At 47.1% G+C, this 27,971-nt stretch overlaps 2 protein-coding genes across 4 annotated transcripts; both read left to right on the forward strand.

Moving 5' to 3' along the window:
* Positions 1-1,679: 1,679 nt before the first annotated feature.
* On the forward strand, positions 1,680-19,631 carry syndig1 (synapse differentiation inducing 1). Of its 3 annotated transcripts, none has more exons than XR_015719904.1 (5): positions 1,680-3,544; positions 4,495-5,126; positions 8,640-8,777; positions 16,381-17,720; positions 17,909-19,631. XR_015719904.1 is itself a non-coding variant. In XM_006806856.3 (5 exons), the coding sequence occupies exons 3-5, from the start codon at positions 4,578-4,580 to the stop codon at positions 16,537-16,539; spliced, it is 846 nt and encodes a 281-aa protein (XP_006806919.1). In that variant the 5' UTR covers positions 1,680-2,880; positions 3,038-3,544; positions 4,495-4,577; the 3' UTR covers positions 16,540-19,631. The 3 variants fall into 3 exon arrangements, 2 of the variants coding, with proteins under 2 accessions (XP_006806919.1, XP_087705999.1); XM_006806856.3 differs by having other exon boundaries at positions 1,680-2,880; positions 3,038-3,544; positions 16,381-19,631; XM_087849873.1 differs by having other exon boundaries at positions 16,381-19,631.
* A 3,550-nt stretch (positions 19,632-23,181) lies between these two features.
* On the forward strand, positions 23,182-26,718 carry cst7 (cystatin f). Its single transcript, XM_087849874.1, has 4 exons — positions 23,182-23,469; positions 25,399-25,577; positions 25,699-25,818; positions 26,566-26,718. The coding sequence occupies exons 1-4, from the start codon at positions 23,430-23,432 to the stop codon at positions 26,647-26,649; spliced, it is 423 nt and encodes a 140-aa protein (XP_087706000.1). The 5' UTR covers positions 23,182-23,429; the 3' UTR covers positions 26,650-26,718.
* Positions 26,719-27,971: the final 1,253 nt, after the last annotated feature.

The following is a 27,971-nucleotide window of genomic DNA, read 5'->3' on the forward strand; positions in this document are numbered from 1 at the left end:
ATTTACATGCTTCCAGCTCCCGTTTCTGCTCGATGACAGCTCGTACTTTTCCTTTTTCTCCCTCCCTCGCTCACAGACACATAACGGGTATGGCAGTCCATTCTCCCTGCAGCACGGACTACACTGCCCATGATGCTACATTCTTTAGAGCTATACCTGTAGCATTCTGCCTGTTAGCTTAGCACAACAACAGGCGCTCTCTCACCCAGGAAACACGCAGAGAGAGCGTCACCCTGTAACCATGGCAACCGTAACGCTGCCTGGAACAACAGAACGTAGCTGTCAAACAAAACCCAAACAGTCCTGACCCGCCACAATATGAAACAGGGAAGTACCGCCGTGTAATCCATTTATTTCAACAAAGTAACTGTATTCTAAATACCACCTTTTTAAACGGTAACTGTAACGGAATACAGTTACTCATATTTTGTATTTTAAATACGTAACGGCGGTACATGTACTCTGTTACTCCCCTTTACTGCAGCCTGCAGTAAAGCGTCCACAGCTGCAGGGGGTGCTGACGTTTAATCTGTGAACTGCAGCAGGAACTGACCGAAGAATGAAAACAGGAAAGGAAGTTTGGAGTCAGCTGGAAATTTGGTTCTAAAGAATTTTGAGTCGTGAAGATAAAAATGAGTAAATTCAAGACAAAATCAGATTTTCATTTTCCAACATTCAGGCCTCAGCGTGAGCGTGTGACTGTGGGCCCTGAGTGTGCTGCATCTTTTTTTTTTTGCATCTGTTAGATCTGCCTGGACCTGTGAGGTGGATGAAGCTGTGCAGAAGTGAGCGTGAAGGTGATGCAGCATTTTTCATGTTTCCCTCTGCAGGAGTCTGATGTTGTGATGTGTGGATCACTGAAGGCACTTTTACCTTTAAGCTGCTTCAGCACTTCCCTTTTGTGCAGCTCATATTCAACATAAGGACAAATCTTACACAGTAAAACACACAAAAACACTCCTGCTTGCTTTAAAAAAAAGGTGGTGTGGGTGGAGCGGGATAACAGGGAATGAGGACTCCATCATTGCGTACAGCGTGCCCTACATCCTGTTTCGTTTCGATTACTATCCATGAATTTATTTTGGAGCTTATTCTTCTGCTTTGACAAGTTCTTCTCACTCAGATGTTTGACGTTTTTTTCCTCAGCCTCCTCCAAAAGTCTCTGCTTCATCCTGATCTCCCCTCCGTCACCTCCTCCCTCCTGAGGGTAACGTGTGGTCTGTTCCTGGACTCTCTGAAAGCAGCTGTGCATGAGTCCCTGTTCAGAATAATCCTTCTTTACCTGACACCGGTCTCTCCGCAGTTCATCCTCTGTCTGAAGCGAGATATTTAACTCCTCCCCATTTTCCACACAGCTTACCTCTGATTGGCTACCCCACACAAACAGCAGGTGGGCGGGGTTTCAGCAGGTCCCAAGAGTTCAAATCCAACCCAAGATCTATAACATCAACGTTAATGAATTAACAACTGCGTGGAAACTTGACTCCGTCCCCAGTGCTTCCACTGGAGGTACGGGGCTCGGCAGCAGCAGCTGATCAGCTGCATTGATGACCTGATACGATGCATTGATGACCTGATCAGATGCACTGGTGACCTGATCCGATGCATTGGTGACCTGATCCAATGCATTGGTGACCTGATCAGATGCATCGATGACCTGATCCGATGCATTGGTGACCTGATCTGATGCATTGGTGACCTGATGCCTCCTCTCTCACGGCAGTTCTGCTCAGGTCTGCAGAGTCCTGACTGCAGAAATCACCGGACTGGAACAAACCAGAACAAAGTGGAGATGTTTGTCCATGATGCACAAAAGCTCCTCGTCCACAGTGATGTGACACACTGATGAAATCAAACCATCACTCATACCAGGTTTAATGGGACCTGATGAAGTTTAGTGCGTGTACTCTGTCTGAAAAGTGTTTATGACAGAAAGGGTGGTTCGTTTTAAAATGTCCTGTTTCCATGACGCCTGATGGAATATCTCACCCTGACATTCTCTCTCTTGACTCTTCCCTCGTTTATATTTTGTTTAGTCTCTACTAGATTGTTTCTGCATGAAAAGCAGCAGGTGGAGTTGAGACATCTAAAGCTACGTTCACACTGCAGGCGAAAGCGCATCAAATCCGTCTTCTTTGACCCTCTGCGACTCATATCCGATCATGGTCTGACAGTGTGAACGGCACAAATCCGACCTGGGTCACTTTCGTATGTGGTCCTGAATCCGATACATATCTGATGTTTTAGGAAGCGACTGCTGTTTGATGGTCATGTCGCATTAAATTCGTCTTTTACGTCACCGACACAAGTCAGACGCCAATTGTCAGCGCCGGAGAAGACATTGTGAACGCTTCCTGGCCGGCCCGTGTAGATGTTAGTGAAACTGTTGGGAAGACAACGTTGGAGAAACGTGAACATTTTATTTGTACTGTATAATCTGCAGATTCTGACAGAAATCTGTAACTATCCTTTGAAGCACCGCTCCTCTAAAACAGCAACAAGGATCATTATTAGGCCAATTGTAGATAACACAATAACTTATGTTATGTTATAACTAATAATTGGGAAACGTAAAGTCTGAAACAATCAAACAACACTGTTGGTCTGGGTCTAAACATAGTGCGTCGTGTGTGACGTCTTCGTTTGCGCATGCGGGCGCTTTGAGGGTTCACACTAGAGCGTGTTTGCTGTCGCATTTTATTTGTAGACAAAAAAATCGGATTTGAGCTTTAAGACCTGCAGTGTGAACGTAGTCATAGAATTGTAGGGCTGGCTCCCCTGACGACCCAAAAGATATCCAAGCACCCCGGACGTTCCCATTCCAGTCCAGAAGCCTCCTCCTGCTCCAGGAGCTGCCTGGCCTCCTGGGTACTGGTGCCTGTGAGTGTAATCCCTGTGGAAACATGCATGAACTGAGTGTGAAGGAGATGTGGAACAGACTTGGTTTGTAATATTAGAACATCAGGACGATGTCTCCCAGCTAAAAACAGAAGATGTCAAAAAATTCAACATTAATTGAATTTCTGCATTTTTTCAGAAATCCGTGGATGCAGATCAGGATCAACTCCAAACTAAAAGCATTTCCAAGTCCGAGCAAATATCTTCAGATGTTCTTTATTGAGAAAGATGTCCCACGGGAGAGGCGGAGCCTGCGATTGGTCAGCAGGTCTGACTTCAGGAGTCCAAACCTGGACGTTTCGTCATGTTTGATCTGAGGGGCTTTAGGACCCTGTGGAGGACGTCTCTGCTGACACACACCTCCTCTGTATTCAGCGCACATGCCTCTTCTCTCCTCCTCCTCCTCTCCACCTCCTCTCTGCAGGAGAGTCATTTTCGGAGCAGACGGACACCTGCCCGCCCGCCTCTCTCCTCTTGCGGCTTTTTTGGAAATACGGAGCTTCGCATCGGGAACCCGCCGCCTCTCAGCCTGCTCAGAGCGCACCCAACGCGGCTGCGGGACGGCCGCGGGGGTCGCTGTCACGCCTGGATGCGCAGATGGATGGACGATGAACGGATGGACGGCTCTCGTGTCTCACCTTGGGAGGTGAGTATGTGCGCGTGTTTGTGTGTGCGCGCGTGTGGCTATCACCGTGCTGACGTCAGACCGGTGAGTGTCGGTATTCGGGTTTACGATGAGGGTTTTTCTGTAAACATCCGTGCACGTGCGTGTGCGCGCGGTCCATGCACGTGCGCCTGTTGGTGGTGGTGGTGGGGGCGCAGCTTTGAAGATGAGCTTTATTATTAATGTGCTGTGGATTATTTGATGTGAGCCGCAGCTCAGAGTCACAAATACACCAAAACCGTCAGGAACACCTCCAACACCACAGCCAAGGAAGCAGCACACTATCTGAAGGCTGTAGGGAGGGGGGGCCGAGGCACAAGATCCTCTATTAGAGCTCTGATATACCAGGTGCTTCAGGTGTTCAAGGTTCTCCAAACAGACCATCATCTGGTCCAAACATGAAGCAGCAAACTCAGCAGAAATGTCCCCGCATGTCAGATTGTCCTCCTGCTGATGGTTTCCTGCCAAAACATAAAGCACCTCAGGTGTTTATCAATCTCATTGGATGCAGCTCAGCAGGTGAATCCTCTGACACACACACCACGGGTGCATGTGTCCGTGCTGTGAGGACAGCAGGACGCTTTCACAGAGATCCCCTCAGACCCCGCCCACTACCTGTTTGACCCACCCTCTGCACCACGCCTTGGGTCGGTCAGGTCCCACACCTCCAGGCTCCCCTGGGCCATTCGGACTGTTACCCCGCCCACTCGCCACACCAATCTGAGCCGTGTTCTGAGCGACCGTCACACACAGACCAGCGCCTTTCGTTGCACTTCCTGCGTTGTTCTCCAGCATGCGCCGTGTGTCTCATTTTGTATTTATTCCTGCTGCCACAGTTGGTGTGGAACACCAGCACAATGACATCAAAGGGCTATTCTATTCTATTCTATTCTATTCTATTCTATTCTATCTTCTCTTTTTCTGTCTTCCAGCAAAGTTCAGTATGCAATGCCTGACCCTTGACCTCTGACCTCTCTGAGAGACCCCTTGAGGAGGAAACGAGTTCTGAGGAGAGATGGAAGGTGGAGGAGAGAAGGAGAGCCGAGAAGAGCCTGAAACCTCCTCCGGGCTTGGGAGCGTCTCACGGAGAGGAGGAGGAGAAGCCTGCAGACAAAATGGCCTGATCAACACGCACAGGCTGGGGGCGGAGCCTCGGGAGGTGCTACTGTCAGTGTACTCTGCTCCTCAGTATCAGGGTCACGTGGTGGTGAGCGCCTCCCCTCAGCAGGAGCACAGCAGGGGTCCTCCCCAGCTTCTGAACCCCAGCGCTCTCCTGCCCCAGCATGGGGTGCCAGACCCTCGCCTCAGGCCGGCCCCCGGCCTCTTCCTGTGCCCGGAGAGTGTCCTGCGGGCCTGGGGGGAGGCCGGGGGAGGCGACTGCTGTGAGACCACCTTCATCGAGGGACTTGGACCAGAAGCCTCCTCTTCTTCTGCCGCCGCCGTCTCCACGAAGGAGGTGCTGCTGTTTGCTGACGGGAAGTATCTGGAGTTCTCTGGTGAGGAGGCAAAGATTCACACGCTGTCCTATGACATCGACGACGATGACGACTTCCAGGAGCTCGAGGTAAATAAGCTCACCTCATGTTCACACACTCACACTCTGATGACGAGCACCGACCTTCTGATTGGTGGATGACCCACTCTGCCTCCTGACCCGAGGTGAGGGCAGCGGTCTGAAGAACGAGTGCCGGGACTCTTTTTCTAGCTCTGAGTGAAAAGTGTCATCGACACGTTCACTGAGGGACAACAGGCTGCAGTTCCTCTCATGTCCACTAGATGCTGCTGTGAAACGTCTCTGTAGTCAAACGGGCTTCCTCGTGGGGGCTACCACACCAAGGAAGCATGGCTGAAACACCAGTGTTTTTGCCATTTACAGTCATTGCTATGACAACAACAACCACAGTGGGACATTGATTAGTGGTCCAGTCAGATCTAACAGAGGAAGACATGAGAGCCACTGTGAGTCAGCTCGTGAGGCTTGGTTTGGTGGTCAGCGAGCTCGCCACGATGGAGGTCAGGCCATCAAATCGAAATAAAATAGCGTGTGAACACAAAGCTGTCTGTGCTGCAGTAGGTGACGTTCATGAAGCACATCCAGAGTTGATATCAGCTGATCTCTGCTGTCATCAGAGACATCAGGAAAGATTTAAAGTGTCTGCGGTGTTGCTGTTTTAGCTGAGCTCTGAAGCAGCGTTTTGGCTGCCGGCTCATCATCTTAGTGAGTTCAGGTCATCATCAGTCGCTCACAGATGCTCTAACACAAAGGTTTCAAGTGTTGCAGATGTTCTGACTACTTCAGACCTGCTGGTTGCTCCCCTTTGGGTATAAACGTACATGTTTACTATTGTGACTGTGAGCTGTGGCATCCAAGGGGCAGAAACAGCTGAAGGTGTCGGGGCTCTTCAGAGATCAGGGGAGGAACCTGCACTTTGAGGGATCTCAGCATGAAGGAGGTGTTTCAGATCAGGGTTGCTCCTGGATGCTTCTCTTTGGAAATGTTTTAGCCAGAAATACGGAGGACCACAAGAGCTTAATGTGCTTAATTAATGAACTGTAGGATAAAATCTGTAAATTCATTTTTGAATTCAAATTTTATAAACTGCATTTCAAAATCCATTTCCTGTTCGCTCAGGGATTAACATGTGGATTAGCAGTTGGATTAGCAGTTGGATTAACAACTTTAAAAATCCTGCTGCTATTCAAATTAGCCACACCGTGGGATGTAAGGAGCTCTCTGATTGGTTGGTCAGACACAGACATGTTAATCCCTGAGCGAACAGGAAATGGATTTTGAAATGCAGTTTATAAAATTTGAATTCAAAAATGAATTTACAGATTTTATTCTACAGTTCATTAATTAAGCAGAATGTTTTCCGATGCGCGTGGCTCTTGTGGTCGTCCATACAGAAACCCCACCGATCCATCCAGAACGATCACAGTCTGAGGATGTGGAAAAGTGGGCGGGCTCCTTTGAGTTACTTCAAGCTCCTGAGATCACCATGACCTGGACGACTGAGAACATACAGACTCATGGAAACATTAACGTTCTGTCTGACCTGGGAACACCTCTGGATAACAGGAAGTGAAGCTAGTAAAGAAACATCTGCATCTGATTTTTGAAGAGGGCAGGTGGGAGGAAGGATGGAAGGGGGGAAGGAGGGATAGAAGGATGAAAGGAGGGATAGAGGGAATTACAGACAGACAGGTGGATGGAAGTCCGTCCATCGGTGCGTGCTGGGAGTCAGAGTGCTTCCTGCAGAGTGAGATCAGCACTCAGCTGCAGCTCTCTGAGCGACACGTTTGACCTCCTAACAGCCAATCGCATCAGAGACGATTAGCTGAGATTTTGTCTCACTGAAGTCCAGCGTTAATCTACTCTGCAGCTCTAATGGGTGTGTGTGTGTGTGTGTGTGTGAGTGTGTGAGTGTGTGAGAGTGTGTGTGTGTGTGTGTGTGTGTGTGAGTGTGTGAGAGTGTGTGTGTGTGTGTGAGTGTGTGAGAGTGTGGCAAGGTGTTTCTGCGCAGTGTACCAGGGGCACGGAGAAAAGTTGTCGTACCATAGGCACGAGGAGAGTGTGTGTGTCACATTTTGGTGAATCACCTGAAGCTGTGAAGTGAAACCAGCCCAGGAGTTTGAAGCTCACAGGAAGTTTGTTTTTCAGAAGGTTAAGTTAAATCAGTAATGGGTGAGGACATTTGTGAGGACATTTGGGGGAGATTTGTGAGGATGTGAACCCGAGTCCTCTGCAGCAGGGACACAAACACCATCTGAGACGTCACAGCACCACGAGACGTTTTACAGCTGCCTCCATTTTGACTTGAGGCGTGATGCGAGCCTCCTGAATGTGTCACCCTCAAACCCCACAGCCAGCTGACGGCCTCTCTCTTTATTCATGCTGCGTCTGTGGAAACAAACGTGAGGCCACAACCAATCAGGAAGCTCCATGTGCTGCAGTTCCTCTGGTGACCAGCAGAGGCAGCAGCACTGAGTCAGTCCCATACACGCCTGCGTTAAAATCTCCATGTCCTGATAAGTAACAACTGTTGCTGTGTCCCAATTCAGGGTCTGCACGCTTGAAGTACGCATTTTAAGTGTGATTACGTCACCGCCACGCGACGACGGCTGTCCCAATTCGAAGTGTACTTGAAACGCATACTCCAAATGCACCGTCGATTTCCCCAAATATCAAGCGTGGTCCGGTGCACGCTTCGTGGTCCCATATATCCCACAATTCATAGCATGGCGGTGGGTGTGGATAATTTTGCCGCAAAATACGGCAGAAGGGAGCGGCCGAAGAGTGAACTGTCAAAAGTAAGTACTGAACATGACGTCACTTATTCATGTGCGAATGTTTAATAATGAAGAACATTAAAACATTGCTGTTGGCCACATGTCGGCAAAGTTATGTGACACTAGTGATGTTTGTACTTTCAGCGTTAACTTAGTTGTAAAGCCTCATATATATATATATATCATAATAATCTGACAATACTATAATATTGGCCATATTATATTTACATTACACAGTGAGATGACTTTAGTCTCATGAACAACATCAGCTAATTGTTATTTACTCACTACTCTTGTAATAACTGTTCAGTACAGAAATGAAGCCCAACAATCATGTTTTACAGTCCTGTGGTCTCAGCCTCAGATACTCAACTAATCAAAGTGATGTCATGACAAAAATGATTGACCAACAAAACATTTTTCTCCTTCATTTCTGTCACACAAAGCTGTATGAGACGTTTCTCGTGGTTAGTATCATGGTTGCTAGGCAACCTGAACAGCGCGACCAAGGATAGACCGTCCCATTTCACAAGCCTCTCACTTCCGCACTTCTCGTACTTATAGTACGCACCGTACGTAGTACGCGTAGTGCGCGTACTTCAAACGTGCGGTCTCTTAATTGGGACACAGCTTGTGTGTGGGAGGATGTTTTAATAACTCACCTGGGTTAAGGTTTGCATTGTTGGGGGCGTGGCCTCTTTGACTGACAGGTGGGTGGCGACACAGACATACACTTCTCGCCTGAAAAGCTGCTCCAGGTGAGTGACTGATTCGTGTTTTTGATCAGAGCGATTACTCCAGTGAATCAGAGAGCGAGGACGCCTTCCTGCTGATGCCTCCCAGAGATCACCTGGGCCTCAGCGTCTTCTCCATGCTCTGCTGCTTCTGGCCGCTCGGCATCGCCGCCTTCTACCTGTCACACGAGGTGAGGACTCAGCTGCATGTTTACGTTTCTCTGAAATAAGAAATCAAAGAGTTCTCGTGTTTTGAAGCCAGAGGCTCAGCTGCAGTGTTGAAGAGTGAACCCCGAACACTTTAACCTGCGATGTGCATGAACGAGGGAAACAATAGCGAGTGCACAAACTGAGACTGTAACCCCTCCAAACGGGAGCATTTTAGGTCAAATTACTCTTGAACATGAAGCACTGACTGTGTGTTTCACTGATGTTAGGGCCGTTATGGTAATCCCAGGCAGGGATTCAAATCTCGGCAAACAGGAAAAACAAAACGACGGTGAAAACTCTTCTCTCCACCAACCTTCGTCTTTACGTAGTGTGCCCAGGTTTACTGTAATAACCCTTAAATCTCTGAAAAAGCACAGACCACTGGAATTCCTTTAATTGAGCAAATGGTTCAGATTCCAGATGTTTGTCACAGCAGCAGGTTAGGCTGTAAAGCTGGGGTGAAGAAGTCGAGGCCGGTGCTCTGCAGGTTTAGACGTGTCAGCTGGTTTAAATGACCTCCTCAAGTTCTCCGAGTTCTCCTGGTAAAGAACTCATCACATGAGTCAGCTGACCCAGGGTGATGTCTAAAACCTGCACCGGCCCTCGAGGTCTTCACCCCTGTGTTAAAGTGTTAAATACATCTGTCCTTAACAAGGTTATTATCGTTAACGAAAACTAGAAGTGAAAAAACATTTTCGTTAACGGAAATAAAAATAAAAACAAAAAAAGGAAAACTAACTAAAACTATAATGAGTGTTCACAAAACTAACTAAAATTAACTGAATTTATAGCAAAAATGTGTTTAGTTTTCATTGATGTGTGCGTGTCATACAAGAGTCAAGGGTGAAAATGAAGTTTAGTTTCCAGATTTTTTTCTTGCTGTGTCTCATTATGCCAGCAGGTGGCAGCACGTTAGTCGAGTCGTCTGTGTCGCTGCTCCGTCCACGCGCAGAATCATGTCAGGAAAAGTCGGGAGCCAGAGTCCAATTTGGGATTACTTTGAATATGACTGTGTTTTGGATAAAGCAAGTGTCTTGTAGTGGAAACAGACAAATTATGAGGGACATTTCTAAAGGGAAAAAATCCCACAAACCTTAAAGTGCACTTGAAAAGCTCACACAAGAAGGCTAACCTAGCTTAGCTTGAGAAGGTAAGGGAGCACACTCAACCCTCATCCCCAGAAAACAGAAGCTAACCTCAGGCAAGGCAGCGTGATGCATCCCGAGACAACAGGACGGGGATATCTACACAACTGTGTGAGTCAATTACCTTCAAAAAGTTTATCAATTCACTTGAACCAAAATTACGAACACCCGGTGCTGCGAGAGTTAATAGTCTCATTGGGGCCAAGATATACATTTTATAGTTGCCTGGTATCAATGGTTGTTCATCTGCCTTTATTTATTTATTTAAAGAACCCATAGGTGGGAATGTGAGTTGTCTGTCTCTGCGTGTTAGCCCTGCGACAGACAGGCGACCTGTGCAGGGTGCAGTATGGTAGCTGGAATAGCAACATACCCAAGGATGAGCAGAATGACTGATATGATGAAACTGGGATTTTGTTACACTTAATTATTGCAAACACGACTAAAACTATAACTGAAACTAATCAAAACTAAACTGAAACTAAGGATTTTCAAAAAATAAAAACTAAACTAAACTAGCAAACAATTGGTAAAAACTCATTAAAACTGATATAAAATTGAAAATCTGAAGTCAAAACTAAATAAAAATAAAAACTAATGAAAATTGCAAAACTATTAAAACCCTGGTCCTTAACAAGCTACCAGAGGGCGAGATGCAGAGTCCACCCTGAACCAGTCTGTGTGAGGCTGCGTCCACACTGGCCCGATAGATTTGAAAACGGCGTTTTCGTCTGAAGACGCTCCGCGTCCACACTAGCGTGTTCAGTTGTTTTCACAGAGTTGTGCGTCCACATTGAAACGGCCGTAAACGCTGACGTTCTAGTGCTGCACATCCGTGAAACACAAGAAGATTCGACCTGCCTCATTTCTGTCTGCCGCTTATTTACTTCCGTCTCGTTGAAACGTGGCGGCAGAATGTCGAGGAAAAGCACGAGTTTGTTAAATGGACTCACAATGAGGTGGAGTCGTTGCTGCGAGTAACACAAAAGTACAAAGTTGCTAAAGCGAGAGAGAATTAAAGAATTTGAGGAAAAGCTCTCTGCAGCGCGTACAGTCAAACAAAACAGCTGCTGTGTAACGCCCTCCGCTATCTTAGTTTAATTGGTCACATGACTGCATCACATGACTAACATGCGTCATCGTTTTCTCGGTTTTCGCTGTCCACACTGCGACGCATGAGCACCTTCTTCAAATGTGTGCGTTTTCGAGAGCGTTTTCAAAACGGCGTCTCAGTGTGGACGGGCGGCCAGACCCGAGAGAAAACAACACGTTAGTGTGGACGTAACACAGAACTACACAGACACCTGTTACTGAGTGAGAGACGCCACACAGCAGCCTGTCAGCCGCACCACGCCGTGAGTGTGTAACCACCGCACCACCGCACAGCGACCACAGAGGGCTGAATGAAAAGACTAACAACAGAACTCAAGTCGTCCTACAGAGTTCAGACTAAAGCTCTGGAATAAAACGTGGCAACATTAACAAACTGCAGATACGATAACAGGTAACAGGCAGACATGCTGAGTGCTCAGAATCTCGTCACTATTGGCTGTAAACTGCACGTCCACGTCCGCCTGCAGCCTCGCTCTGCTCTCTTGGCTCTGCTCGTCAGGCCTGAAAGCGTCTGATTGGCTGCTCTGCTCTCGTTGCTCTGATTGGTTCTCCGCACTCTGGACTCTCTGTCCCGTTCGGCTGCGCTGCACAGCATCAACCCCCCCGCTTCTCCGCGTGCCTGTCCTCTGCTCTGACACGATCGATATCGTTCAGCTGCGATAATTATTCCTGTTTGTCTAACTACAGCCTGCTAACTGCTACGTTAATGCTAACAAATGCTAACTGCTACGTTAATGCTAACAACTGCTAACTGCTACGTTAATGCTAACAGATGCTAACTGCTACGTTAATGCTAACAGATGTGATGATGGGGTCACTGCTAACAGTTAGCAGCTGTGGTTTGTCTGTCTGTGGGATGGAGACGTGATGCTGGAATAAACTACCTGCATGATCACGTGACCTGAACATGTCGAGTGACCGTTACACTGATGAGTCAGTGTGTGTGTGGATCATTGCTTCAGAGCTGCGTCTACACACACTGACACAGTTCACCTTTCATAACTGATCTGCAGTCAGCTGGAGGAGGAGAGATGCTCCGCCTCCTGTGACCTCACACAGGTAGAGTCCAGGAAGGAGAACAGGTGAAAGGAATAAACCCACGAACCAGCAGACAGCTACACACAGACCAGGAATTTCAAAATAAAACAGGAAACAGTCACGCTCTCTGGTTACAGTCCAGTCATGCTTAAAGTTCCAGAGTGAGAATTAAAACAAAGACTTGATCCCAGCATCAGTCTGACAGTTTGTAGACGAGGTTTGAACTTCCTGTTCCAGACTCTCTGCAGGCTTTGTTAGTTTGACAAAAAATGGCGGCTGACGACTGCCGATTGCTGATTGGACGGCAGGAAGTCTGAAGGAAGCGGCTAAAAATGCTGAAAAGTTTAAATGGAGCTCTGGAGCGATCGGAGGCGGAGGGTTTTGGCAACAAGCTTTCTGGTTGTCACATATGTGGTTTCCATGGCAACTGCACACCTACAGCTTCAAGGGAGCCTGGGCTGGTTGCCACTGACAACCCTTCCCACACTGAAATCTGTCAGTGAGAAACAACAGAAAGCACTGCGGCAGGAGGAAGAGGAGGAGGAGGATGGTTGTCCTGTCTCTGTCAGAGGTTCATCAAACCAAAATCATTAAAAAAGGTGAAAATTTGAAACGTTTTGAGCACGAGGAGAGGATCCTGCTCACAGAGTGAGCGTTACATCATGTTTGAAACACCAGAATCAAACCTTTAACCGTAACACTAAGAAGTCCCACAGCCTCTCTGAGAGCAGGCGCGTCGTTAAAGGTACGATGAAGGTCAGAAACATGACACATGTTCTCAGTAATAATGCTTCTTTGAGTCCCGTGGAGATGTTGCAGCTCTAAACGTGCTGACATGACAGCGGCTGCAGCCAGTCGACCTGAGGTCGTTTGTAATGAGCAGGTCGTTGGACGTGCTAATGCTAAACGGCTGCGTCTGAACGCTCTGCTCCACACTGAGCTTCAGTCCTCAAGTTTCTTTAACTAGTTTTTATTGTATTTGCTGCAGTTAGTTTACTAACAGGGCAAACACCCTGGACCTTCAGGTAGACACATGTCAGGTACAGAGGGTAGAAATGTAACCTCAGTCTGATGCTAACAGAGGCAAGCAGGTCAAACACCAGGAAATAACTTTTAAAATCAAGGACGATACAAGCTGAGCTCACACAGGAAGACAAGCTTCCACACAGATTACGGTGAACAGTGTGATGTATGTGTATGAAGCCACATCAGGACTTTTGTCTCATGATGGAGGAGAAAATGCTGCCAGGACACTTTTACTGAGAGAACAAACAGCTGGAAGTGTCCTGAGAGCAGACGGTGCCGTGCAGACTGAAACAATCTGTTTTTGTTAAGCTCCTGTTTATAATCTGATTTGGTGCTTTCAGAGCACGTCCAACACGCACACACAGATTCATTTCCTGGAGATTAACTCACACTACTACTGGGACGACCCTAACCTTAAAAAGCATTTCCCTTTTGTCCCTGTCAGAAAGACCTGTCTCTAAACACACCGAGGACCCCACAACGCCAGCAAAACCTGGCTACACACACACAGTTTGAGCTTGTTACATAACTGTGGCTTCACACACACACACACACACACACACACACACACAGTGGGAGCATCTCCCCACTGGACCAGTCACAGGAGGTCCTGAGCTCACTGGCGCCCCCTGTCATGTGCTATGACAAGGAAACTAATTCATTCTTACTGGAAACTGTGGTGATTACAGTGGTTATTTCCTGCCCACGAGCCAGTTAATCAGGTTTACAGAGTTAGCTCAGCTGTCACCTGACACAGAGATAGATGGTCGCTGTCAGCGCACGGCGAACATCAGCCTCGGAGCTCTGACATACACCAGACTCCTCCGATAAACAGAACAAGCTGCTGTCTCAGTCGGGAAGTTTGATGAATTTGGTGTTTTAACCTGTTACTCGCCCAAGTCCCACTGCACAGTGTTGCTCTGTCAGTCAGCTGTGACACACGTTAAAGCAGTAAACATATTCAGACAGACTCAGGTCTGGTCCTCCTGTATGACGCTGTCAGGACGGACAGCTGAGCACATCGCCGTCATGTTAGCAACATTTTTCAGGTCCACTCACTCAATAAGTGGAGTCCAAGCAGAAGCTGATGGAGCAGATATCTAACAGAGCCCTGAGGTCAAAAACCAAGCAGGATGCTTTGATCACATCATCTTTATTAAAACGCGATTAAAGAGCAGAGGGACTGATGGCTCCTCTCTGCTGCTCTGCCTTTTAATCTCATTTCTTCTGCTGCTGTTTTGCTCAGCATCTCTTTGTAAAGCTGATTATCTGCCGTCACACGTGGCGTCTCCCCCTAAGTTCAGACCTGAACGCTGCAGGTTTCATCAGAGAGAAGATGGAGACAGATCTTCATCACCTGATTGAACCAGAGGATCGGTAACAAATACTGAGGTGTACAGTGGGGCAAAAAAGTATTTAGTCAGCCACCGATTGTGCAAGTTCCCCCACTTAAAATGATGACAGAGGTCAGTAATTTACACCAGAGGTACACTTCAACTGTGAGAGACAGAATGTGAAAAAAAAATCCATGAATTCACATGGTAGGATTTGTAAAGAATTTATTCGTAAATCAGGGTGGAAAATAAGTATTTGGTCAATAACAAAAATACAACTCAATACTTTGTAACATAACCTTTGTTGGCAATAACAGAGGTCAAACGTTTACTATAGGTCTTTACCAGGTTTGCACACACAGTAGCTGGTATTTTGGCCCATTCCTCCATGCAGATCTTCTCAAGAGCAGTGATGTTTTGGGGCTGTCGCCGAGCAACACGGACTTTCAACTCCCGCCACAGATTTTCTATGGGGTTGAGGTCTGGAGACTGGCTAGGCCACTCCAGGACTTTCAAATGCTTCTTACGGAGCCACTCCTTTGTTGCCCGGGCGGTGTGTTTTGGATCATTGTCATGTTGGAAGACCCAGCCTCGTTTCATCTTCAAAGTTCTCACTGATGGAAGGAGGTTTTGGCTCAAAATCTCACGATACTTGGCCCCATTCATTCTGTCCTTAACACGGATCAGTCGTCCTGTCCCCTTGGCAGAAAAACAGCCCCATAGCATGATGTTTCCACCCCCATGCTTCACAGTAGGTATGGTGTTCTTGGGATGCAACTCAGTATTCTTCTTCCTCCAAACACGACGAGTTGAGTTTATACCAAAAAGTTCTACTTTGGTTTCATCTGACCACATGACATTCTCCCAATCCTCTGCTGTATCATCCATGTGCTCTCTGGCAAACTTCAGACGGGCCTGGACATGCACTGGCTTCAGCAGCGGAACACGTCTGGCACTGCGGGATTTGATTCCCTGCCGTTGTAGTGTGTTACTGATGGTGACCTTTGTTACTTTGGTCCCAGCTCTCTGCAGGTCATTCACCAGGTTCCCCCGTGTGGTTCTGGGATCTTTGCTCACCGTTCTCATGATCATTTTGACCCCACGGGATGAGATCTTGCGTGGAGCCCCAGATCGAGGGAGATTATCAGTGGTCTTGTATGTCTTCCATTTTCTGATGATTGCTCCCACAGTTGATTTTTTCACACCAAGCTGCTTGCCTATTGTAGATTCACTCTTCCCAGTCTGGTGCAGGTCTACAATTCTTTTCCTGGTGTCCTTCGAAAGCTCTTTGGTCTTGGCCATGGCGGACTTTGGAGTCTGACTGGTTGAGGCTGTGGACAGGTGTCTTTTATACAGATGATGAGGTCAAACAGGTGCCATTCATACAGGTAACGAGTGGGGGACAGAAAAGCTTCTTACAGAAGACGTTACAGGTCTGTGAGAGCCAGGGATTTTCCTTGTTTGAGGTGACCAAATACTTATTTTCCACCCTGATTTACAAATAAATTCTTTACAAATCCTACCATGTGAATTCATGGATTTTTTTTTCACATTCTGTCTCTCACAGTTGAAGTGTACCTCTGGTGCAAATTACTGACCTCTGTCATCATTTTAAGTGGGGGAACTTGCACAATCGGTGGCTGACTAAATACTTTTTTGCCCCACTGTACCTGGACTAGACTTGAATCCTCTAACAGCAGCAGTGGTTGGTGGAGTTGCCTCACGGTGAGGTTTGTTCTTCTTGTTCCTGTTTCTCTCCGGCTTCCTCCCACAGTGGACGGATGCTTTAGCCCAGTTTCCCACTGTCACTGCCGTTCCAGCTCACCTTTGTTTCCTGTGTTTGTGTTTCTTTTCCCAGCTCGTGTCACTCGGACGAAATAAGGAGCTAACCTTTGTCTGACTTGTTTTTCCGTCTCTGTCCCTCTCAGACCAACAAGGCAGTGTCCAAAGGAGACTTTCACCTGGCCAGCTCCAGCTCCAGGCGGGCTCTCTTCCTCGCCGTCCTGTCAATTACCATCGGGACAGGTATCTATGTGGGCGTGGCCGTGGCGCTCATCGCCTACCTCTCCAAGAATCACCACTGGTAGCCTAAGATCACGGAGCGAACCCTCACCTTCCCCTGGAGTTCAGCTCCCCAGTGAGTGTTTCAGCATGTTGGCCGTCATCTCGAACTGGAGGACTTCCTGTGAGCGCACGATGGCGTCGGACACGCCGCTGTGCTGTTCTGAAGGGCCAATCGGATCCAAGGAGAGGAGATGTGTGAGAACAAAGAACCAGCAGCATTTTTAAAGCTTCTGCTGGCGTTGCAGTTTGTTTAAAAGAACATTTTTGGTGTGATTACTCTCATTTCCATCACTTTAACTGCACCTGCATGAAAAGTTCCTCATTACTGTTGCAGGACGTGAATCAAAAAGCTCGAATGAACCCTGGAGGTGATGCTAACGTTCAGGGTGTCACAGTTTCTCTCACAGCAAGTTTTTAATGTCAGATGTTCAGCCTGAATAAAAGGAGGAGTTTATAGGAACACCATCAGCAGCACTAATAAGTTAAATATTTATATCCTGCTCTGTGGCAGGAAACCATCAGCTCACCTGGTTTAGCTCTGGACTTCACCTGTTGGCCTCCATGTAACACCTGTGAGACCTTTTTGGATTTCATTCTTCTTTTGTAAATTTGCTCTCTTCACACTTAAAGACATAAAAGGCTAAACGGGACCAAACTGTAACAGGATCTACAGAGATGATAAACACAAGAGTGTGAAGGGAGAGATCACCACACACCTGTGCTCAGGTGGACTCGGCTGCTTCCTGTTTGCATATCAGGAAAAAGACTTTTTATTCATTTATTTATATTTTTGGACAAACTGCTGAACTCTGTCAGCTGATCCGATGACCTCATCGTGTCCTTTTGGCTTTAAACCAACACAGAAACACCAACAACCCACCGGCTGGGACGCCGTGTCCGAGGGTAGAGACACATCATCACCTGTCATGGTCTCTGCAGGTTTAGCATCCGGAGGTCAGGCTGGGACTTCAGTTTGGTTATGAAATGTGGACAAACATTCGTTTATGATTCTTTCTTATTGTCTGTTTGGTTTTTATGCACACTGATTCTTCTCTTTGAAAGTCTACAGACTTCTGGTCCAGAATCAGGACGTCTCAGTGAATATTCAGCAGAAAACCTTAAAAGGAAGTGTTGTAATCATGGTCCTAATGCAGGACCCTGATTGGTGGATGTGTAAGACAGGTACTCGGGTCCTCGTCTACAGGTGAGCACTGGGCAACGACGTGTCATAGCCATGTGTGGACATTCAGAAAATGTTTTGTAAGAGTATCGGTGCGGGAACGTTGTGGGGGGTTTGTCCGGGTGTTTCTGATGTTCAAGTCCAGATAAGTTTGTCTGGATGTCCAACTGCAGATTTCTGTCTAGAACTTTTATTCTTTTGTTCATCCACAGATCTGATTGTGATTTTTGGGCTGGCCTCTCTGCTACACCCTTGGTACTGCAGGTTTGATGGTGGACTTTAAACGAAAAACAAAAATCCTTTGAGTGATATGGGAACACATGAGTCTTTAGACGTCCACTGATGTGTGAACGTACTGTGGATTCTACATCTGTGTCAAACTTCAGAGGTTTTAAAACATCAAGTTTCATTTTGAGGGCATTGATCCGGGATTGTTATTGAGAGTCTTTAAGTCTCAGTCTCCGTGGTGCAGACCACCTTTATCTTTCGGTAAACAAAACCTTGCGTCTTTCTCTTTGGTCCTGATCTTTGTTGGACACAATGTCCGTTCACAATCTTTGCTGAAGGCCGTCAGAAATCCAAGAGTCTCAAAACTGATGTTGAATCTCCACCAACATCTGAAACCAGTCTGGTGTTTGCATGTCTGCACACTCCTTTTTAGGAAGTCCACCCAGGTCCATCCAGGTCCCTTACTGAAGGCTGTACATGTCCAAAACAAACTGAGCTCATGGTGATCCTTCATAGAGAAACTGTTAAACCAGGGGTGGCAACTCCAGACCTCGAGGGCCGGTGTCCTGCAGGTTTCAGAGGTGTCCTTGATCCAACGCAGCTGATTCAAACGGCTGAATGACCTCCTCAACATTTGTTGTAGTTCTCCAGAGGCTGGCAATGACCTAATCATTTGATTCAGGTGCGATATCTAAAACCTGCAGGACACCGGCTCTTGAGGCCTGGAGTTGCCCACCCCTGTGTTAAACATACATATCAGCTATACAGGCTTTGTGAAGGTCTCAAACTCAAAGTCCATCCAGCACTCGTGTTTAACTGTGAAACCGACTGTGTCCATGATGAGTCATTATTTCCCAGCACAAACCTTCAGAGCTGCAGTGAAACCAAACAGAAGAACACCTACACATGTTCCTGAAACTCTGATAACAATCGCTGCTGTCAGACCCTGAAGAATTATCTGTTAATGACTCCGCCCACCCAGGAGGACCATCTACCACACCTGATTCACTGCTAAGCTAACCTTCAAGCTAATCGGGCTCTGACTTCAGACCATCGGATAGAGTCTGCAAATCCTGAGTGGATACTAAAGCCTGTTTTTAATGATAGTAAAGTCAGACTGAAACAGTCGTTGGCTGTTATGGATTTCTAAAATTAACGGGATGAGTCTCGTGCATTTCTTCACTGAAATCAAGCAGAATGACCCTTTAATCAGAGGTTCACTTCAGGTTTAAGCTGCAGGTGTGGCTCTGCAGGTGTTCAGATGGGTGCTTTTGTTTGGCGTGTAGGCGTACAGTGGCCGTGCAGCCACTGGGTAACGTAGCGGGATCGTTATGATTGTTAAAAAGCTGCGGTGCGCTTTACCAGCCTGGACTGGAAACAGGAAATGGTCATCCTTGGCAGCTTCAAAGTCTGGGCTAAAGGGCTGCAACCCTCATCACTCATGCTGTCCGCACACGCTCACTGAATGTGTTTGACTTTAGCATCTGCTGAATGTTTCAGATTGAACTCTTAATAAACGTCAGAATTAAAGGAGCTTTTCGTCAAACCTCCTGTTTGCTGTCTGTCAGTTGTTTGACTCTTAGCCTAACATGCTAAGCTACATGAGCTTATAACTTCCTGCCCAGCTACAAATCAAACAGCTGCTCTGGTTAGCTGCTTTTAAGACTTCCTGGACTTTAAGTGGTCGCTAATAAAAATGTAAATGTTTGTGTCTGAGGTACTTTCATTGGGTTGTTTGCAGACAGTTCAGCCTCACACACGTCTCCACCTGAGATGTTCCTGCTGCAATCTTTCCAACCACAACAATCCTCTCAGGAACAATTCTGGAGAGAAAAACACACAGACTGGATTAGATGGTAAATTCACACAAGCACTTTTCTATACTTCAGTGGTTTCAAACATTCACACTCAGGTGCATGCACTGAGAGCAACTCAAGGTTCAGCATCCTGCCCAAGGACAGGTTGGCATGCAGAGTGAAGCAACCAGCAATCAAGCCAACAAGTATCCGATTAGTCTTGAGTTATACTTGGGAATATTTCTTAGGAACACCTACACAGGTAAATAAATATCAGCAAATATATTTCTAAAGATGCACCGGTCAGTAACAATCCAAATCAACGGGTTGGTGCTGTTTCTCCGGTCACGTGGACTTTGATGGAGCTGTAACCTGCACGGGTGGACGGCGCGCTGAGCTGCTCACAGTCGCCGCTTCTGGAAGTGTTCCTGAGCGTGCGCTGATTTATCAGTCGTGTTTTTCATGCAGCGCCACTGCAGTCATCAGCCTCGTCCCTGCACTCATTCCTCCAGGTTGTCTCACTATGCTGATGATACTCAGTCTTCTCCCAGCACGACGTCCCAGTGTACTTCAGACTCAGACACACACTCAGACACACACAGAGACTCAGACACACACACTCAGACACACACTTCATAAACACACAACATAGAAGAGCCACCTCGAGGGGTCGAGACTCAGCTGTTCATCTGCATCTAAAGGTCAAAGGTCACTCTTTGAGGACGCCAATGTTTACATGTTGGACAGAGAAGACAGACGGAGTGAAGGAAGCATCTATGTCCACTGTGAACGACCATCTTTGGACAGAGGGCGGGGCTTAGCACACCAGCTGTCTGCCATCTATAATCCAGTCTGAGATCCTTCCCAGACGCCTTAACGCCCACTCACATCCTGCATCAGGTGACCTCGATAGGTCACATGATAGTGTGGGCAGGGTCTCACATAATGACCCGTGCCTTTTTTCACACCTTGGCTCATTTGATGAGTCACATGATCAGCAGTGGGTCAGCGACCCTCTCAGGGACACGCCCACTAGGGCTTAAATACCTGGGACCCTCCACCGTTTGGTGTTACAGCTGAAGAAGTTACTTCTTAAAGAAGAAGAAACTTAAAGAGCTCCAGCTTACCTTTCCAAGAGTACCGATTACAGATGCAGCTTCTTCAGACTGCTGGACCGCTGCCTCTCCAACGTGCTCTTTTTATTTATCATGTGACTGACCTGCTTCCAAATAACCTGAGTGGTAGCCAAATCTTCCTCCACCTGTTTTGTTTTAGCACCACCTCCATTTCCACTCATCCTTCCCAACTTTGTGAGACATGCCTCTGCCATCGAAGTCAAACTGAGGTCTCATTGTCTCCCACATTTATTATGAGTTAAATATGAGTTTGATATGTGCAGATCATTGTATTCTGTTTAAATGCACACAGTGCTTTTAGGAACTGGGTTGTACACGAGCAGCTTACGGTGCATGGCTGAACGGTTCAGATCCACTTTACTGAGTTTAAAGACATATTCATCCTGACACTAAATGAACAATGCAGCAATGAATGTGTCGTGAATTGCAGAGTTTAGGACCCAAATACAAACACATGCTGATGGATAAACTACAGTTCAGTTTTATTTATAGAGCACAAAATAACAAAAGTTGCATCCAGGTACTTATAGTATAAGATAAAACCATCAGATGCTAACGCTGAGAAGTGACCACAGCAGGAATAACAGACGCAAAACTAAAGACAGTGGAGACAACTATCAGAATAAAACAGGAAGTGAGGACCAGGACTAGTTGAGCAAACAGATGAATGAACTTTAGGATAAGACAGCAGCCACAGAGGGAAGAAACTAAAACACAACCAGAGCTACACACTCAAGGAAAGAACGATTAAAGAGTTCGTTTGAATGAGCTGCAGGACGTCATGTAACAGGCATGATCACGTCTGCAACACAGAGGAAGACTACAGGGCGGACCAACAGGATGATCGGCAGAAGAACACTTAAAATCATCCTTTGATTTTTCTGAAAGTCGACAGAGCCCCTTATAATCCCGTGTGCCTTATGTATGAACTCTGGTTGTGTTTACTGACCTCGAAACTATTTTATGTTCACGGCGCTCGAACATCTGTCAAATGTTTCAGTACGACTTTGCTAAGCTACGAAGCCGCACCGCTTGATGGATTGTTGGAGCATTACATCTCAATTAAATTTATATAGCACCAAATCACAACAAAAGTCGCTTCAAGGCGCTTCATAGATACAGAGAAAAACCCAACAATCATATGACCCCCTATGAGCAGGCGACAGTGGGAAGGAAAAACTCCCTTTTAACAGGAAGAAACCTCCAGCAGAACCAGGCTCAGGGAGGGGCGGGGCCATCTGCTGTGATTGGTTGGGGTGAGAGAAGGAAGACAGGATAAAGACATGCTGTGGAAGAGAGACAGAGGTTAATAACAGATATGATTCAATGCAGAGAGGTCTGTTAACACATAGTGAGGTAAGAAGAAAAACCCAATGCATCATGGGAATCCCCGGCAGCCTACATCTATTGCAGCATAACTAAGGGAGGATTCAGGGTCACCTGGTCCAGCCCTAACTATATGCTTTAGCAAAAAGGAAAGTTTGAAGCCTAATCTTGAAAGTAGAGATAGTGTCTGTCTCCTGAATCCAAACTGGAAGCTGGTTCCACAGAAGAGGGGCCTGAAAACTGAAGGCTCTCCCTCCCATTCTACTTTTAAATACTCTAGGAACAACAAGTAGGCCTGCAGAGCGAGAGCGAAGTGCTCTGATAGGGTGATATGGTACTACAAGGTCATTAAGATAAGATGGGGCCTGATTATTTAAGACCTTGTATGTGAGGAGCAGGATTTTGAATTCTGGATTTAACAGGAAGCCAAAACAGGAGAAATCTGCTCTCTTTCTAGTCCCTGTCAGGACTCATTTATGGTAAAAGGCCTGTATGTGTACAGCACTTTATTTAGACCCTAGGGACCCCAAAGCGCTTTACACATCCAGTCATCCACACATTCACACACTGGTGATGGCAGCTACATTGTAGCCACAGCCACCCTGGGGCGCACTGACAGAGGCGAGGCTGCTGACACTGGCGCCACCTCTGACCACCACCAGGAGGCAGCGGGTGAAGCATCTTGCCCATTTATAGAGTTCCTGCTTGTTGCTTCAGGAGAGCTCTTATTGTTTCTAGAATAAGCTTTGATATTTGTCTTATCGAGCTCTGTGAGGTTTCCTGAAGCTGAGTTTGTTCATTTTTATTCTCCCGCTGGTCTCAGCAGGACCAGTTCTGGGTTTAGTGGAACATCATCAGGAGTCACTTCCTCTCCTTTGTTTCCGAGCTCGTCTTCAGCACGTTCACCCTTTGAGCCAAACTCAGTGAAAGCCAACAGGAAGTGCAGTCTCACAGAGTCAGGAAGTCCTCATTAACCCTTCCTGTCCCCAGCCTGTGATAAACGTTCACACATGTGCAGAGCTGCAAACGTTTTGCACAACGAGCGTGACTGCTTCACCCTCATCTAACAGGAAGGGGGAGAGGTGAGAGAGGAGGGGGTGGAGCCTGAGGTGACTGATTGGTATCAGCTGAGTCAGATGTGAGAGTGCAGCAGGAACCCTCGCTGATCTAAACAGGTACAGGAAGTGACGTCACCGAGGCGGACGGACCGGTTCTCTGTGGGCTGAGACTCGACACTTTGCAGAAGGATGGAGGTGAAGATGCTCGTGTTGGTGCTCGCCGCTCTGGGTAAGTCTGTGTGTGTCTCAGCACAGTCAGAGGTTAAAGCTGAACGCAGGTCGGGTCCTGCAGCAGCTCCACTTTCTTTAAAACAGAAACTATGCTTCAACGTCAACGCGGCGACTTGTCCCAGACATGAACCTGAGCTTAGTGTGGAGGAAATGAAGATGAAGATAACTGCTCTGGTTTCTGATTAATGGAAAACGCTCAGATATTTTAGTTGATCAAATATTTACTTCCTGTGCTGAGCGTCAGCTGCGCGTCGTCACCACGGCCTGCCTTCATCGTCCTCATCAGTGTTGTTCACATGTGGCTGCTGTGTCAGCTTCTTAAAACAGTTTAAACTAAACGAGGCTGTCGTCACTGAACTCCACCGTTGGCACATTTCAGACTCGATGGTCTCAATCCTGCCGGCGTGTTTAGACGATGTTGAGGTCAGCTCGTCCCACACCTGCGCTGACCTCTGCTGACCCGCTGAGGTCACCTTCTAACTGACATTTCTGCTGCAGCGATGCTCACTTTGTCACGTCAGCAGATTTATGGGCAACCTTCAAACATTCATCCCACAAACAGAAACGCTGGACTTCTGTCTGTGGATGTTTCTGTAACACCGTTACTGGTTTCATTAACCAGCCGTTAATCGCTCACCGTGACCTGTTTACAGCTTCAGCCTTCACACCCAAACACCGGAAACCTCATCAGCAAGACTCAAACAAAAACAGCCGAACAGAAGCAGAGATCGCTGCATGACTAAAAACAGTTTATGAGAGAGGCGGCTCAGACTCTCGTTTAAACGAAGTCGGGTTGCTGTTTGCACTCAGGCTGCAGACATGATTGAAGTCATGTTCAGTCTGTCGTGTTGAGCTTGACTTTCCTCAATATTAGACCAGCGAGGCGGTGACGCCACGAGTGCTGATGGGAAGGAAAGATTTCATGTGAATTTCAAGCTGCTGCTCTGAGCCACGTGTGACCATCATTAAAGATCAGAACCAGCATTGTTAGAAAATCACTGTGAGGCTTTAATCTGATGAACATATTTGATTTATAAGCGTTTTAACTGTGATCAGAGCGTGTATCCATGCAGGTCAGACCTGCAGGTACCTGAACCACAGGCACAGACAGATGAACGCCGTTAGGTGTGACAGCCGTGCGATGCTCGTCGCTCCAGCATGAAAGGTGAAAACTGTTTGTACTGAGCAGAGATGCTGAGTCTGCCTTTATGTCAGCCATTTTTCAAAAGGCTCTAAAAAGGTCAAACTACTTAAAAACTAAAAGATGGCTACACGTGTCATTATTATTAACTCTGTGTGAAACTAGCTAACACACAGCACAGCGTCTTTAAATGCAGTGAGGCAACAGGAAGTGCTTCTGTCACCACAGAAAAATGGTGCTTCCTCTCAGACCACGTACCCCGTCTGACTCACCATCCCACAGCCAATCACCACAGAGCGCCCCCCGCCTGATCCCATCAGCCTGTTTCCTGTGGCTGTTTGACAGTTTGACACCCGCCTGAAACTCCTCTGAAGTTTATACCTGAACGTTCGGAGTGTTTGAGTTGTACGACACTCAAACAGGAAGCTGACCTACTCTGTTTGAAAAACCTTTATGGAAACTCAGTGTTGACTCGTCCGTCCTCTTCTGCGTGTCAGGGCTGTGGGGGGGCTGCAGGCCAGTTACCACAGGGTGGGGGCGGGGCACAGACTGCCAGTCTCAGCGCTAACACGGACAGTCAGACGCATTCACACCTGAGGGCAACAATATTAATTTATCCAGCATCAAACCACAGCAAGAGCTGAAGGTGCTTCATGTTGTAAACACAGAACGATCGGATGCCCCCCCCCCCCGTGAAGAATGACTTGGTGACAGTGGAAAGGAAAAACACCCTTTTAACAGGAAGAAGCTTCTTCGTCTCTGATGGTAGCTGCTCGTCTCTTCCAGAGGTAACGTTGGTGTCTGGCTGCCATCGCCGCCCCCCCATGCCCGGATCCCCACGCAACATCAGCAAGAATGACCGCGGCCTCCAGCAGGTCGTCCTCAACGCCGCCTACTTCTTCAACAACGAATCAAACGACGCCTTCCTCTTCAAACCCGCCACCATCGACAGAGCACAGAAGCAGGTATGACGGGGTCAGAGTTCAACCACTGCATCTGCAGGAAATATGGCAGGCGTGGGTTCATGCTGGCGTAGGGGGCGGATCCATGTGAGGCGCTCGCTAAGTGTGTGTGTGTGTGTTTCAGATTGTTAAAGGAGTTCGGTACATCGCAGATTTTCAGATTTCCAGAACGGTGTGTCGTAAACGGGACAAGAACAACGACCTGTCCAGGTGTGACTTCCAGCCACCCGGCCCGCTCCACCAGGTGAGTCTGGGCCGCCAGCTGTAGAGGACAGACTGACCCTGAACCTTTCTTTCTTAACTTTGACTCCATCCAAACTCTGAGAAACAGGATGTGTCATCGGTTATAATAAAACCTTTAATGAGAGCAGAGAAGACTCTGTTAGGATGAAGCTTGAGCCTCCTCGTCTCATCTGAGAGTCCGTACAGTTGCTCAGTACAAGACTGTAAACACTGTGAGCTGCAGTGCATCATGGGAAATTTGTGCAGTATTGTTGATGCCAGAGACAGTTTGAAATAAAATGATTACATAAAACCACTTCCTGCAGTATCACTGGAAATCCTGGCAGTGGAAGTACTGCAGTAAACTTGCAGTAAAACTTGCAGTAAACTTGCAGTAAACTTGCAGTAAAACTTGCAGTAAAACTTGCAGTAAACTTGCAGTAAAACTTGCAGTAAACTTGCAGTAAAACTTGCAGTAAACTTGCAGTAAAACTTGCAGTAAAACTTGCAGTAAAACTTGCAGTAAACTTGCAGTAAACTTGCAGTAAAACTTGCAGTAAAACTTGCAGTAAAACTTGCAGTAAACTTGCAGTAAAACTTGCAGTAAAACTTGCAGTAAACCTTGCAGTAAACCTTGCAGTAAAACTTGCAGTAAAACTTGCAGTAAAACTTGCAGTAAACTTGCAGTAAACTTGCAGTAAAACTTGCAGTAAACTTGCAGGAGTGTATGTTGTACTGTGAAAACCCTGAGATGCTTCTTGTTTTTCAGGTGTTTCAGTGTCACCTGGATGTTTGGATGATTCCTTGGGAAAAACCACAGAAGAAGAATTTCAACTTACTTTGCAAACAGTGAACGCAGCAGCTGACTCCTCCCCCTCCTGCTGCTGTCGCCCGTCTTCATCCACTGAATAGAAACTGTCAGTCGTCCATGTTCATCTGTTCTCTGAATATTTCAGTATTAAAGATGAAACTCTGAACTCTGCGTGAACGTCTTTATTTCAGCGATAAATCGACTCATCGAACTGTCTGAGTTTTGTGATTTCTCTCGTGGATTCATCAGGACTTTAAATCCTGCTGATGGAGACGAGGCCCCCTGCTGGTCAGAGTGTGAACGCCTCTGCTTGCTCCATTAAAACCGTTTCTGTCATGAGTCCCTGCAGAGATGAGCATGTGGCTCATCTTTCATTTAAAAGTGCTCTTTGTTTCCGGAGCTTTGTCTGTCTGTGGCTCACGAGGACCCGCTGAAGGTTGTAACTGGAAGTCTGTGTCCCAATTCAGGGTCTGCAGCCTCAACGATCCTCAAGGGCCGCGTACTCAAAGACCGCTAAGGCCGGAAGTGCGAGGCTTGTGAAATGGGACGGACTAGCCTCCGTTGCGCTGCCCAGGTTGCCTAGCAACCATGATACTAACAGCTGAAAAACGTTTCATACAGCTTTGTTTGACAGAAATGAAGGAGAAAATCTTTTGTTCATTTGTTTGTTTCTACATGAGCTTTGATCATTCTCTGATTAAGCTCAGCTATTGAACGGCGTATATTTTAAAGTAAAGGCTTTAAAACCAAGTTAGTACAAACGTCACTAATGTCACATGACTTTGCCGACATGTGGCCAACAGGAATGTTTTAATGATCTTCGTTATTAAACATTTGCACATAAATAAGTGACATAATATTCAGTAGTTACTTAAAGTTTACTCTTCGGCCGCCCCTCATCCGCTGTTTTTATCGGCAAAATTATCCACACCCACCGCCGCGCTATGCATTCTGGGATATGTTTATTAAAATTTAGGGAAATGAAGGACGCATTTGAGGGCCGCATTTCGAGCAGCCTTCGAATTGGGACAGCCTTCGTCGCGGTGACGTAATCGGCCTTAAAATGCGGCCTTTAAGGCTGCAGACCCTGATTTGGGATACGGCCCACGTCTGGCTGTTCCAGGCTGCAGGTCCAACACCAGGACACGATTCAAATGTGTGAATGAAGAATGTGCTGCAGGCACTATTAAACCTTTAAACGCTAACCGGTCGCCAGCGATGGGTGAGGGTTTAAAGCTGGGTTGTCCAGGCCTCGAGGGCCGGGGTCCTGCAGGTTTTAGATATCACCTGGGTCAACACCCCCGCTTTAAAGGGTGAATCACTCTGAGGCAGAGCAGCATGATGTAGGAACCAGACTTCACACT

The sequence above is a fragment of the Neolamprologus brichardi genome, chromosome 13 (genome assembly GCF_056152115.1).
Source record: "Neolamprologus brichardi isolate AB-2024 chromosome 13, ASM5615211v1, whole genome shotgun sequence".
NCBI lineage: Eukaryota > Metazoa > Chordata > Actinopteri > Cichliformes > Cichlidae > Neolamprologus > Neolamprologus brichardi.

Excerpts from the sequence above, each read along its gene's own strand:
- syndig1 (XM_087849873.1), top strand. The coding sequence starts at position 4,578 with ATGGAAGGTGGAGGAGAGAAGGAGAGCCGAGAAGAGCCTGAAACCTCC. Across the intron at positions 5,127-8,639 it reads ACGACTTCCAGGAGCTCGAG|AGCGATTACTCCAGTGAATC; the intron begins GTAAATAAGCTC and ends GTTTTTGATCAG. Across the intron at positions 8,778-16,380 it reads CCTTCTACCTGTCACACGAG|ACCAACAAGGCAGTGTCCAA; the intron begins GTGAGGACTCAG and ends TGTCCCTCTCAG.
- cst7 (XM_087849874.1), top strand. The coding sequence starts at position 23,430 with ATGGAGGTGAAGATGCTCGTGTTGGTGCTCGCCGCTCTGG. Across the intron at positions 25,578-25,698 it reads TCGACAGAGCACAGAAGCAG|ATTGTTAAAGGAGTTCGGTA; the intron begins GTATGACGGGGT and ends TGTGTGTTTCAG. Across the intron at positions 25,819-26,565 it reads CACCCGGCCCGCTCCACCAG|GTGTTTCAGTGTCACCTGGA; the intron begins GTGAGTCTGGGC and ends CTTGTTTTTCAG.